We start from the raw sequence: 14,808 nt of genomic DNA on the forward strand, positions 1-14,808 counted from the left end.
TTTCAGTTGATGCCACACTGAGTGCCTTGCACATTGATGATGCAAAATGTTGATGAGACAACACAACACCCAGTCCCCGAGTGAAGAAAATCTCCAAGTTAGCTAGGAATCGAACCCAGGCACACTGCATAGCAGTTAGACGTACTGACCACACAGCTAAGGGGACGGACTGGAAAACTAATGATGAATGATGTTAGTAGTGTGTTAAATCTACTTAAAGTACAAAAGCACATCAAATATTTAACAGTAATTTCTAATGGGAAAGACTGAACTATTATATTTTTTCAGAATTTCAGACAATTATTCAACTCAAATGCCACTTTCTCCAGTTTCTATAATGTTTGCAAATAATCCATTACAAATTTTGCAACCTTACCAGCTATGTTCACACACAATAGTTGATGAAAAATGTTGTGGATTGGCAGGAGCCAACCCACGGGGTTTGGAGGAAGCCGAAAGGCACGCGTTTAAGCTCACGCAGGCTGGCGTGAGGTCTGGAACAGGACAAGGTATTTAGACTTCAGAAAAAAGGTGGTACTTGGTGGAATACTTAACTTTAACCCATTAATGTTGAACGTAGCTCTTGTCTGTACAGTCTTTACAATATCAATAGCAACTGATAATGGCGCCTTGCTAGGTTGTAGCAAATGACGTAGCTGAAGGCTATGCTAACTATCGTCTCGGCAAATGAGAACGTATTTTGTCAGTGAACCATCGCTAGCAAAGTCGGTTGTACAACTGGGGCGAGTGCTAGGAAGTCTCTCTAGACCTGCCGTGTGGCGGCGCTCGGTCTGCAATCACTGATAGTGGCGACACGCGGGTCCGACGTATACTACCGGACCGCGGCCGATTTAAAGGCTACCACCTAGCAAGTGTGGTGTCTGGCGGTGACACCACAAAAAATCTTTTCAGTAACCAGCAAAACTTTGTTTCTTTTACATAACTACAAGATAAGAGAGCTTATATTTTGTTCAGATGTTTATAGACACTGACTCCATACATGAATAAAACTGTGAATATTGACTAACATTATGCAGTATCCTCTACTTTACCTTGTAAAGAATGTAATGCAACTCGCATGACTTTGGGGATTGAGGAGAGGAAAGGGAGTAAAATCCATCATGGCTTTGGAACATATGGAGAAGTTTTTACCACTCTTGGTACATATTTCACTTTCTGTCTGGATTGCACAGTGATACTGATATCTCACTAGAGGTGGACATACAACTAACTGGCAGCAGCTGTGGTGGTGGTGGTTGGCTGTCTTTCATCTTTCACCATAGGGCAGCATATCACTGACAACAGCAGGAGAGGCCAAATCACATATGGTGGACAAGCCCTGCAGTGCCATGCTGCCATTAAAGGCCGTTGTTGCAGTTTGAGCACTTCACTTAGTGTTCTCCCTCATCACACCGTTCATTCACGCTATCCGCTGGACTGCGCTATGGATGAGACAGGCATTATCTGGACTACTTTTGTGGATGTTATTTGGATTGACTGTCCCTGTGCTATAGACAATGTCTAGTGAGGCAATTTACAGATAGCTAACAGATGATGTGCCATTATGTGTAATGCCAAGAGTGACACAGATGAGTTTACAGTAAATCACATACCATGGCCAATATTTCTCAGGTATTACTCACATGATTTATTGCACGGAAAGCAATACTGTAGTGGTTTGATATAAGGTTAGCACCACTAGGTGTGGGGATGGGAATGGAATGGGTCAAATGTAAAAATAATCAAAAACAACTATTTTTATAGTGAAATCCATAATTTTTTATTTTCGTATGACTGCAGTTTCTATTATAATATATATAATACCATGTTTAAATGTTACATGAAGGCTGTGGCTATGGGCCCACCCCAAATCAAATTATCCCTAACAAAATGCAATGAGTTTACTGAGGATTACGTTAAGAATTAAAACTGTCATTACGCAACACATTTTCCCACTGTGAACAACATTTCTCATTACTCCAAATTTTCCATTTGGTTAATTTGCACTCGTTTTTATGGTAACTAAATGAAAGAATGTTCATGTGGAAAAACAGTACTGGCATAAAATGGGACTGGTATGGTGTTGGACTTAAAATAATGTTTGAAAACACCAAGCAGTTAACTTTCTTGTGCCCTAGGACCCCTAGTTCCGAATCAGTATAAGTCGTTACAATGCCACAAATAATTTGTCTCCTAACACTGATCTAAAACCAATTATACTGTGTCCAGCATTGTTTATTGCCATTAAGCCATGTCCATGTTACATTAGCAAACAAAGTGTTGTGCTGGGCTAAATTTTATTCCAAATATAAGATATTCTGGCAATGATAGATAAAAGCAATGGTAGTTCCTCTTCCAGATAATCTAACAACTACTTTTGAATCGTCAGAGATGTGGCATTTCCTGTGGAAAATTTAATTATGAAACATAGGTGTAGGGGTCTGTGGTATATTATTTTGTCAAAAACAATCACTTTGATTCCAAGTTGACACAATGAAGTAGTGTATCGTATACTTCTCCCTGGCCTATGTAGCAATTTCTACTGTGGTGATTAGTTTGGGATCTAACAGCACAGCTGAAATTACCACAAGCAGCACAGATTGTCACACACTTTTCTCATATCTTAGGTTGGAGCCTGACTGTATAGCAAAAAGTTTAACTGCAGATTCCATTCTGTATCATTGCTTACAGAATTATATCTTCATACATGTAATGTCATGACAACATTTATCAAACAAAATTATCTGACTGGTTCCAGCATTCTGTGTTTATTTATTTATTCTTTGCCTGTGGACTCTAGCTATTAATTTTCAGCTTGAGAAAACAGTGTACACCATTTAGTCATCACTTGTTGCCAACTGATACCACACACTCTGTGTATTTTTCTAAAAAAATAATTTTAGTGTACGATGTAGTAAGTTTTGCATACAGTTTAATGTCATATATACATATGTGTAACATACACTGGTGTCGAAAATTAAAGCAACAAACTGCTATTTCCCCGTCCTGTGTCTAATTCGCAATATAATCATACAAACTGTTAACCAGATGTCTGTATGATCATGTTGTGCATGGAAGATGGCATTCTGGTCAACTGACAACCACGCTAATGATGATGCCAGGGCACCTATGAAATGAGGTAGTGTTTGTTGGGTAGCCCCACGTCCACAATCACTGTATACACAGTCACAGATGGTGCACTATGGCACAGAGAAGAGATCTACCAGACTATCTGCACTGGAGGGCTGTAGAAAGAGAGGAGGGAAACAGGACAGTTGCAAACTAATTTGGCCAGATGGTTTAATCTGTTGTTTCTCAGATGTGGCAACAGTTTATAGAGACTGAAAATGTATCTGGAAGACCAGGGCAGGGCTGACGCATGTGACTTCAGAAGAGAGGACAGTCATTTAGCTGTAAGGACACAAAAATACTGCCTTAGTACTGCACGGCAACTGACGTGAGCTCGCAGCTCCACTGCATGTGTTGTATCAAGGCAAATGGTGTGCAGAAGGCTTCAAGAGAGTAGCCTTTATTGTCAGACTTGCTGAGTCTTCACAGAAGGGAACATCTGGAGTGCAGTCATCAACACACCACCCAGACGGTCAAACAGTGGGTCAATGTTGTTTGCATAGGTGCCTCCCGATTTAGTCTGGAGAGTGAGTCTCGATGGATTCGCATCTGGAAGGAATGTGGAACATAATTTCAGGAAGCAAACATTGTGGAGCCCTAATGGTGCGAGCAAAGATCATTTTTACCGGTCGAACACCTCTTCATGAAATTGTATGAGTGAACCAGCAAGGAGTGTAGCCTGTTCACTCTCCTGATTTAAGTCCCATAGAGCATGTCTGGGATGCACTAGGGGGATGGCTTGCATTATTTCAGCACCCACAAATCACTCTCCACGACTGAGAGTAGCTCTGCAAGAAGAATGGGTGTTACTGCCTCAACATGAAACTGATGACATCATTCACAGCATGCTCCATCATTGTCAGGCCTGTATTGCTGCCAGAAGTCATCACACCCCCTACTGAGCACATTAACCAGTTGTTGGAATGTATCCGCAAATCCGTTAAGTTGGAAAAAATGAAGAATACTTTTGTCTACCGTTATGCATGTTGCAGTTGTTTACATTCTGTATTCTTTTCATTGTTTATATATTACTATCACCTTTTTATACTGTTTTGTGGCAAAATAAACACAACCTTGCAAAATTTCCATTTGTTGCTTTAATTTTGGACACCAGTCTATATCCATGCCTTGTTTATTTATTTATTTATTTATTGTCTTTTTTGCATATAGTCACCAACTGGTGACTTTTGCAAACGTCATAGCATTTTTATACAATTCCTTCACAAACAGTAGAAATTTGCAATTCACATTTAAAAGAAGCCACTTAAGTGTGACACATTTGGAAGTATATGGTACAGTACTTCATAATTTAACATACAGTTGTTACATAGTATAGGTATCTGAATTTACAGCATGTTGTTACAAAAATAATATATATTACGATCACTTCAGAATAGTACATGGTATAGATAGAAGAGTTAGGCCTACATTTAAGAATAGCTACATTTTAATATCAGTATTCATTCAGTGAGTACAAACATCTGAGAGTTAAGAACAATTTTAATTCCCTTTTGAATACTTTACCTCTGTGGCACCTTATTGCACTTGGCAGTTTGTTAAACCATATCTGGCCATTTATCCAAGGACTATGATCTGTTGTCTTTAGTTTAGTTATGTTTCTGAAGAAGCAATTTTTTTGTCTTGTGTTATCGGTATGCACATCAGAGAACTTAGCTTCATTATTTTTATGGTCTACAAAGAATGTTATTAATTTGTACAGATACAAGGAGTATACTGTTAGATATTTATGTTGTACAAAGGTTTCTCTACATGAATCTCTGTATCCTAGTCGACACATGGTCCTGATTGCTCTTTTCTGCAATGGTAGGATTCTGTTCATGTGTCTATCAGCAGCACATCCCCATAACTCTATTCCACAATTAATATATGCAATATTGTCCCATAATAAGCAGTTTTTAATGTTTGTTCAGAGACTAATTTTGATAGTTTGCTAATTAAGTGAAGTGAACTGCTGATTTTATTGCATACAATATTGATATGATATACCCATCTAAGATTTTCATCTGGGTATATCCCCAAAAATTTACATTTGTCAGTGTCTACTTTTTTGATGTCACTTATATTATCAATACAGGTTTGGTATGAATTACCAAGTTTAAATGGTAATAGCTGGGAATTGCTAATATTGACTTTTAGACCTTGATCATGGAAGTAAGTAGTTATTTGACTTAAGCCATCAGTTGCAGCCAATGTCAAATCATTAGTTTGTTTGCTAAAGAACAAAAGTGAGGTATCATCTGCATAACTTACTAGTTGGGAGTACAGAGGTGCCTCTAAATCATTAAGGGGAGACGGTGGCAGTCTTGCACTGATATTTTTGTAAATCCATATCTTTGCCATTTTTTGTTCAATCTCACTGAATTTTTGCACACTTATGTATAGATCTCTAACATGATTTTTTTTTTAAAATTCAGAATTTTTAATAACAATCTAATACAGTGAGATAATTTTGAATTTTTTATTGCATTATTACTTTAAGGTACACTTTCTTATAATTTCGAGGCAAATTTTTTTAATGGTAAAATAATCTAAACTAATAGGTGTACAATTAAGTGCAGTAACTTTTTGGTAAATTAATGCTACTATCCCCCCCCTGAACCATGGACCTTGACGTTGGTGGGGAGGTTTGTGTGCCTCAGCGATACAGATAGCCGTACCGTAGGTACAACCACAACGGAGGGGTATCTGTTGAGAGGCCAGACCAACGTGTGGTTCCTGAAGAGGGGCAGCAGCCTTTTCAGTTTAGATTAGATTAGATTAGATTTACTTTCATTCCAATTGATCCGTAGTGAGGAGGTCCTCCAGGATGTGGAACATGTCAGAAAAACAACAATACATGACAAATATTTAAACTAAAACAAATAAGCTAATGTACCATTCCACAGGTCCCAAGTGGAATGATCGTCATTTTTTAATGAACACTAAGAGTCATTTTACAAATACTATTGCACTGAATTTAAAATAAAAAAGTTTTATATTTATTTATAAGGTAAGAAACATGTAATACAACTACTGTAATACTTATTTACAATGAACACATTACTGCACTGAAATGGTGCAGAAGTTAGATTATACTTACACACACACACACACACACACACACACACACACACACACACAAATTTTCAGTGAACACATTACTGCACTGAAATTGTGCAGAAGTTATGTTGTACTTATATACAAATCAGTTGGTTTTCCTCAGAAATTCATCAATGGAGTAGAAGGAGTTGGCCACCAATAAATCCTTTAGGCTTCTCTTAAACTGAATTTCATTGGTTGTTAAGCTTTTTATGGCTGCTGGCAAGTTATTGAAAATGTGTGTTCCTGAATAATGCACACCTTTTTGTACAAGACTAAGTGACTTTAAATCCTTGTGAAGATTATTCTTATTTCTAGTATTGATTCCATGAATTGAGCTGTTGGTTTGAAAAAGTGATATATTTTTAATGACAAATTTCATTAAGGAATAAATATATTGGGAAGCTGTAGTTAGTATCCCTAGTTCCCTAAACAGGCTTCTGCAGGATGTTCTTGAGTTCACACCACATATAATTCTTACTGCACGTTTTTGTGCCCGGAAAACTTTAGCTTGGCTTGATGAATTACCCCAGAAAATAATCCCATATGACATTATGTTGCAAGGGCAACAGTCTGGATAATTGACTGATATGGCCTTGCAACAATAACCAAAACGGCCTTGCTGTGCTGGTACTGCGAACGGCTGAAAGCAAGGGGAAACAACGGCCGTAATTTTTCCCGAGGGCACGCAGCTTTACTGTATGATTACATGATGATGGCGTCCTCTTGGGTAAAATATTCCGGAGGTAAAATAGTCCCCCATTCAGATCTCCGGGTGGGAACTACTCAAGAGGATGTCGTTATCAGGAGAAAGAAAACTGGCGTTCTACGGATTGGAGCGTGGAATGTCAGGTCCCTTAATCGGGCAGGTAGGTTAGAAAATTTGAAAAGGGAAATGGATAGGTTGAAGTTAGATATAGTGGGAATTAGTGAAGTTCGGTGGCAGGAGGAACAAGACTTCTGGTCAGGTGACTACAGGGTTATAAACACAAAGTCAAATAGGGGTAATGCAGGAGTAGGTTTAATAATGAATAGGAAAATAGGAACGCGGGTAAGCTACTACAAACAGCTTAGTGAACGCATTATTGTGCCCAAGGTAGATACGAAGCCCACACCTACTACAGTAGTACAAGTTTATATGCCAACTAGCTCTGCAGATGACGAAGAAATTGAAGAAATGTATAATGAAATAAAAGAAATTATTCAGGTAGTGAAGGGAGACGAAAATTTAATAGTCATGGGTGACTGGAATTCGAGTGTAGGAAAAGGGAGAGAAGGAAACGTAGTAGGTGAATATGGATTGGGGCTAAGAAATGAAAGAGGAAGCCGCCTGGTAGAATTTTGCACAGAGCACAACTTAATCATAGCTAACACTTGGTTTAAGAATCATGATAGAAAGTTGTATACATGGAAGAATCCTGGAGATACTAAAAGGTATCAGATAGATTATAAAATGGTAAGACAGAGATTTAGGAACCAGGTTTTAAATTGTAAGACATTTCCAGGGGCAGATGCGGACTCTGACCACAATCTATTGGTTATGACCTGTAGATTAAAACTGAAGAAACTGCAAAAAGGTGGGAATTTAAGGAGATTGGACCTGGATAAACTGAAAGAACCAGAGGTTGTACAGAGTTTCAGGGAGAGCATAAGGGAACAATTGACAGGAATGGGGGAAAGAAATACAGTAGAAGAAGAATGGGTAGCTTTGAGGGATGAAGTAGTGAAGGCAGCAGAGGATCAAGTAGGTAAAAAGACGAGGGCTAGTAGAAATCCTTGGGTAACAGAAGAAATATTGAATTTAATTGATGAAAGGAGAAAATATAAAAATGCAGTAAATGAAGCAGCCAAAAAGGAATACAAACGTCTCAAAAATGAGATCGACAGGAAGTGCAAAATGGCTAAGCAGGGATGGCTAGAGGACAAATGTAAGGATGTAGAGGCTTATCTCACTAGGGGTAAGATAGATACTGCCTACAGGAAAATTAAAGAGACCTTTGGAGATAAGAGAACCACTTGTATGAACATCAAGAGCTCAGATGGAAACCCAGTTCTAAGCAAAGAAGGGAAAGCAGAAAGGTGGAAGGAGTATATAGAGGGTCTATACAAGGGCGATGTACTTGAGGACAATACTATGGAAACGGAAGAGGATGTAGATGAAGATGAAATGGGAGATACGATACTGCGTGAAGAATTTGACAGAGCACTGAAAGACCTGAGTCGAAACAAGGCCCCCGGAGTAGACAACATTCCATTGGAACTACTGACGGCCTTGGGAGAGCCAGTCCTGACAAAACTCTACCATCTGGTGAGCAAGATGTATGAAACAGGCGAAATACCCTCAGACTTCAAGAAGAATATAATAATTCCAATCCCAAAGAAAGCAGGAGTTGACAGATGTGAGAATTACCGAAGAATCAGTTTAATAAGCCACAGCTGCAAAATACTAACACGAATTCTTTACAGACAAATGGAAAAACTAGTAGAAGCCGACCTCGGGTAAGATCAGTTTGGATTCCATAGAAATACTGGAACACGTGAGGCAATACTGACACTACGACTGATCTTAGAAGAAAGATTAAGGAAAGGCAAACCTACGTTTCTAGCATTTGTAGACTTAGAGAAAGCTTTTGACAATGTTGACTGGAATACTCTCTTCCAAATTCTGAAGGTGGCAGGGGTAAAATACAGGGAGCGAAAGGCTATTTACAATTTGTACAGAAACCAGATGGCAGTTATAAGAGTTGAGGGACATGAAAGGGAAGCAGTGGTTGGGAAGGGAGTAAGACAGGGTTGTAGCCTCTCCCCGATGTTATTCAATCTGTATATTGAGCAAGCAGTAAAGGAAACAAAAGAAAAATTCGGAGTAGGTATTAAAATCCATGGAGAAGAAATAAAAACTTTGAGGTTCACTGATGACATTGTAATTCTGTCAGAGACAGCAAAGGACTTGGAAGAGCAGTTGAACGGAATGGATGGTGTCTTGAAGGGAGGATATAAGATGAACATCAACAAAAGCAAAATGAGGATAATGGAATGTAGTCGAATTAAGTCGGGTGATGTTGAGGGTATTAGATTAGGAAATGAGACACTTAAAGTAGTAAAGGAGTTTTGCTATTTGGGGAGCAAAATAACTGATGATGGTCGAAGTAGAGAGGATATAAAATGTAGACTGGCAATGGCAAGGAAAGCGTTTCTGAAGAAGAGAAATTTGTTAACATCGAGTATAGATTTAAGTGTCAGGAAGTCATTTCTGAAAGTATTTGTATGGAGTGTAGCCATGTATGGAAGTGAAACATGGACGGTAAATAGTTTGGACAAGAAGAGAATAGAAGCTTTCGAAATGTGGTGCTACAGAAGAATGCTGAAGATTAGATGGGTAGATCACATAACTAATGAGGAGGTACTGAATAGGATTAGGGAGAAGGGGAGTTTGTGGCACAACTTGACTAGAAGAAGGGATCGGTTGGTAGGACATGTGCTGAGGCATAAAGGGATCACCAATTTAGTATTGGAGGGCAGCGTGGAGGGTAAAAATCGTAGGGGGAGACCAAGAGATGAATACACTAAGCAGATTTAGAAGGATGTAGATTGCAGTAGGTACTGCGAGATGAAGAAGCTTGCACAGGATAGAGTAGCATGGGGAGCAGCATCAAACCAGTCTCAGGACTGAAGACCACAACAACAACAACAATGCTACTATTTTCTGTGATATTTTGGATTCGAAGATTTTTAACAAGCAAAATTTTCAATGTATTATCAACCACAAAACTGTGTATAATATCTTGATTAAAATTTTGTTCCACTTAAATATTGCTTCAAAGTAAAAGAATACATATGCCAAAGTTCACTGCAATCCTTCCAGTAGTTTCTGATATATGTGTTCCTCAAAGCAGAAAACCTTACGTTGCAGGGGGGAAAAAAATCAAATCTATCATACCTTAGCTAAAACTGCCCATATCCATATTCCATTTCTTCCTCATCATCCTCTACAGCTTCTCTGCTCCTTTGCCTAGCAATTTTTTGTATTTTCTGGACTGAAGTCTCCACCTTTGCGATTCCTTGCTTATCGATGATCTGCAGTATCTGCTCAGTGAAAACTCCAGGTGTAAAGCCCAACTTGCTGAGGATGTGAAGTCTTGCCACATTCCCATCATTAAACACTGCTGCAGCTTCCCAGGCAGAAATCTTCACCATCAAATTAGAAACAAACACAGTCTTTGGACATCTTTTCCAAATAAGAGCATTGAAACTTTCATTTAGGTTCTGTGTTTTCCCATGCAGACATTTTTCTAGCAGTTCTGGTGAAGCTAGTGCTCTAAAAGATGGTTTAATGGCCACTGAAACCTCATAAGGAACGGTATTTTTATGGGTATAAACTTGCCCACTTTCCTTACTTTTCAAAAATTTGCACCATTCATTAGAACAGAGGCCATGTTGAGGTGTAGTGTATGTTGACAAGTAATGAACCAAATGGTCCATACTGCTTTCCTCATACTGTCCAAGCTTGTGAGGTTGATTCTAATTGCAGCACCATAATAGACTTGTAGGCTGTCAATTCTCTTCTTTGTTAGTCTGTTTTTACCTCCCAGTGGCTTCCCATCCTCTAGTAGCTTGCCTTTATTGTCTGCAACAAGTCTTCGGAGTCTTCCACCCATCCTCTTCTGAATATGGCCTAAGCACTCCAGTTTCTCAATAGTGCAATCTTTTCCATAGGGCTGCCTTTCAACTACATTCTTGAAAGCACTAGAGTCTCCATCTCCTAAATACTGTGCGTATCTTACTCCATACTTTTGCAAAGATCTATGGAAAATTAATTTCATACCTGCAGCTTCCATCCCACCACTGGAGCCTGCATAATTTCTGCTACAAACAGCTTTATGGGCTTCTTGTCATTCTGTTTCTTTAACTGCATCAATATATTTCTTGTGCAAGGAACATGCAGGACAATATTTAGACATCACCTTTAAGTCTAATACTTTTCCAGTGTCGACACTAATGATTGTTGAAACTCCATGCAGTGAAGTATGCCCCCTCTTCATCCAGGAACTGTCACAGGAAACTGCTATATCACTGCTATTAGTTGCTTCACAATTTTCTTGAACTGCCCCCAGGACTGCCATTTTCATGCTCTCTTCACTTACTTCTGCAACTGCATTGAGGAGAGCAGTATTCATTGCAGAAAATTTTAGGGGAGGGACCAGGCATGTTCATAATGCCACATAAAAGGCTTCCACCACCTCTTCCAATCTCTATACATCTTAGTCCATAAGCAAATCTCATATTGGCTTCATAGATTCTATTACTGACCTTTGATGTCTTGAATGGTCTGCCAGCACCACAGTTTTGATACAAAATGTACAATGTGCAAACCAAACCTTCTCTCTTTCCGTCATCAACCAAATCCACATTCCCTCCACAAACAGAGCACTTGTAGGCTTTTCTAAGTTCTTCTGCCACCATTTCCAGATCCACAATTCTGAAACCTGTATTTCTGTCATGATTTGTTTCTTCTGACACAATCCCTATCCCAAGTTTTATTTTAGATGCACTTGGAGACAAGCTAATGTTTGCATCTGCAGGCCCGACCCTAACCTCAATGTCAGTATTTTGCTTTATATTGGAAATATGGGATTTACTATATTTTTTAAATACTTTCATCTCCCCTTAATGTAGACCGGGAAATGGAAAGGCCCCAATATGGAGCCCTGAGGTACACCTTGTTTTACTGTTTCATAGCTGGATTGGAAATGGTTGATCTGACCATTAATTTCATAACTCAGCTTTATACACTACTTACAATTGGTTAGATAAGTGATCAGTAGTTGTATGGATGTAGCATTCATATTGTAAGTTTCCAGTTTGCTTAGTAATAGCTCATGGCTCACTGAGTCAAATGTTTTAGTAAGGTCTAGAAATATCCCTGCTGTCTGCATTCCCTCATCCAGGGCATCATACACATTGTGGAGAAATTCGGTAATTGCCGTAATGGTACTGTGATGCTTTTTGAAGCCATGCTGTGTTTCTGCTAGTGAATTATTCTTTGTGAAATAATCAATAAGTTGTGTCAACAAAACAATTTCAAATATTTTACTGAAAATTGGTATTAGTGATATGGGCCTGAAGTTTGATAGCTCTTGTTTCAATCCTTTTTTATGCACAGGTTTATCTGTACTTTTCTTCAATATATTTGGAAGTGTGTGCTCCCTGATACTACTGTTGATCAAATGGGTAATTATTCCAACTAATACCTTATTGCATTTTTTAATTATAATACTACTCAGTCCGTCCCAGCCAGATGAGGTCTTATTCTTTAAGTTATCTATTATTTTTCCTATTTCCTCCACATTCAGTTCCTTAAATTCAAAAGCAGTTTCCAGCCTAGGGTAGGGCTTTACCATCTGAGTCAGACCTGTGGTATTAACTGGATTGACAGCTGAAGATATAAAATATTCATTAAATATATCAATTTCAGACTTCTGCTAATGTTTTACCAAATGCCACAGTGAACATAATACAGAAATCTATTCTGCTGCAGATGTAGACAACAAAACTTCTGACTAAATTTATGAACTAGAAAACAAGATAGGAAAAAATCACAAGGAGAAACTGAAACAAACTACAACTCTGAATATTTTGCCAAAAAAGTAGAAGCTACCTATGTGTTTATGAAATATGAAACTTATGAAAAACCAGGGATTTTTTAAAGGCCAATACATTTAATAAAATGGCTTATTGATGTTTTATAACGTGATGCTTAAAAAGTGATGTCAACTATTTACATGTCCTGTTATTTACACCATTTTTAAGCTTATTGAAAAAAGTAAATGATGTGGTGTTATTTATTACATTCTATTATTAGACTTTCACATTCAATTGAGTACAGCCATCATTACAGTCTCAGTTTTTTTTATTTATTTCTTCAGTAAGTAGAAAAACCTTATGAAGAGGTACTGCAGTGTCAAAGGAACCTTTAGCATCACGTGGAGAAGTTCTGCTCGCTTTGCACAAGCTGAGACCCATGTCACCAACAGGTTAGTTACTGGGAGCAGCACACAAGCCCCATGATCCATGGCAGAGCAGCCAGTTGTATGTAGCTTGCCCAACAAAGTAGGGCCAGTGCAATTCTAGAGGAATGCTGATATCAGCTTCCCTCAGGAAGCAAATCCTAATTAAGAAATCCTGCCAGTCCATAAATCGTGAAATGGCAGTCCCTATTGTTGAGGATACCCTTAATCATACTTGCAATACAGCCAAGGGACGTCTAAATTACTAATAAGCTCCAACAATATTATAAAAAGGATATTTGCCACTCACCATATAGCAGAGATGCTGAGTCGCAGATAGGCACAACAAAAAGACTGTCATAAAATAAGCCTTCGACCAACAAGGCCTTTGTCAAAAATGGATCTCTCTCTCTCACTCTCTCTCACTCACTCTCTCTCAAACACACACACACACACACACACACACACACAAACACACACACACACACAAACTCACACACACAACTGCAGGCTCTGGCAGTTGAAGCCATAGACTAATACGCTCCATAACAGCAAACATGAGAAATATAAGTGGTTACAGACAAGAATTTCACATTTACCTGCAGCAAAGCCACATCTTCAACAAGCCGCAGAAAAACAAAGAGGACCATTTCAGTCTGACTTTCCCCATGCCTGCACGCATCACTGAGCTCTTTCAACAAAGTTGGCCACTGCTGTGGCCATTCTCTTTTTATCATTTCCACAATCACTCGTGAAAGTGCATCCTTGATGTGGTTATAATGTTGAAGCTGTTGTTCAATGCCCCCAATGAGCAACTTCATGGCATTTTCCTGTTGAACAAGAACAATTTAACATACCAAACTTACATTTAACTTACCAAAGAGTGATGCTATGTTTACAGAGTATCAAAAACAATATATAATGGAAAAGATGATGTAATGACAAAACAGAAGTAGAAAAATTAATTAAACGCCATATCAAGGCAGTAGCCTTCTTTTGTATCATTGTACCACGTACTGGCAGTTAAACATTATTAGAACATGATCTATACTTATCAGATATTCTTAAGGCAAGAACAGTTTCATATGCTATCGACTCTGGAACCCATAATTTGTAGTGGACAAGGATGGGTTACAGAGTACACTTTATCCTCATTTGAGGAATCATACAGGCTTCAGAAGGAAGAAATTGAAACGAAATCAGGGTTGCTATATATAGAACTGACTGAGTGCTGCTCCCATATTTGAGTCCCATGCCTTAACAGTCATTGGCAGTTTGAATGTATGGCAAATAATGGTAAGCCATAGGAAAACGTCAGTAAGGAATGGGAAGTGTCACATTACATTCTCAGCCTGTATGTCTGGAGGCCTTATTCAACATTTAGAAGAGGATGTTCAGGCAACCACTGAAGGAACAACATGCAGCCAACTGTAGACTGTGAAGCATGATGGAACAAACACTGCTTGACTATGCTTGAAGGTCATACTTGGTACATTCCAGAGACCGGCAGAGAAGGTTGAGATCAGACTTACTCAGTGTTTCAAAATAGTTCACAATCTGTAGCATTGTCCCC

General features: G+C 38.6%; 1 protein-coding gene across 3 annotated transcripts in view; it reads right to left on the minus strand.

Annotated features, from left to right (window-relative positions):
• Nucleotides 1-14,808, minus strand: part of LOC126475361 (exportin-5) — a 197,251-nt gene that overhangs the window by 143,382 nt on the left and 39,061 nt on the right. For all 3 annotated transcript variants that reach the window (XM_050103176.1, XM_050103177.1, XM_050103178.1), the window contains exon 3: nucleotides 13,835-14,065. In XM_050103176.1, the coding sequence (XP_049959133.1) occupies nucleotides 13,835-14,065 (231 nt within the window). The remainder of the gene's footprint in view (nucleotides 1-13,834; nucleotides 14,066-14,808) is intronic.

Source organism: Schistocerca serialis, chromosome 4 (assembly GCF_023864345.2).
Source record: "Schistocerca serialis cubense isolate TAMUIC-IGC-003099 chromosome 4, iqSchSeri2.2, whole genome shotgun sequence".
NCBI classification, from domain to species: domain Eukaryota; kingdom Metazoa; phylum Arthropoda; class Insecta; order Orthoptera; family Acrididae; genus Schistocerca; species Schistocerca serialis.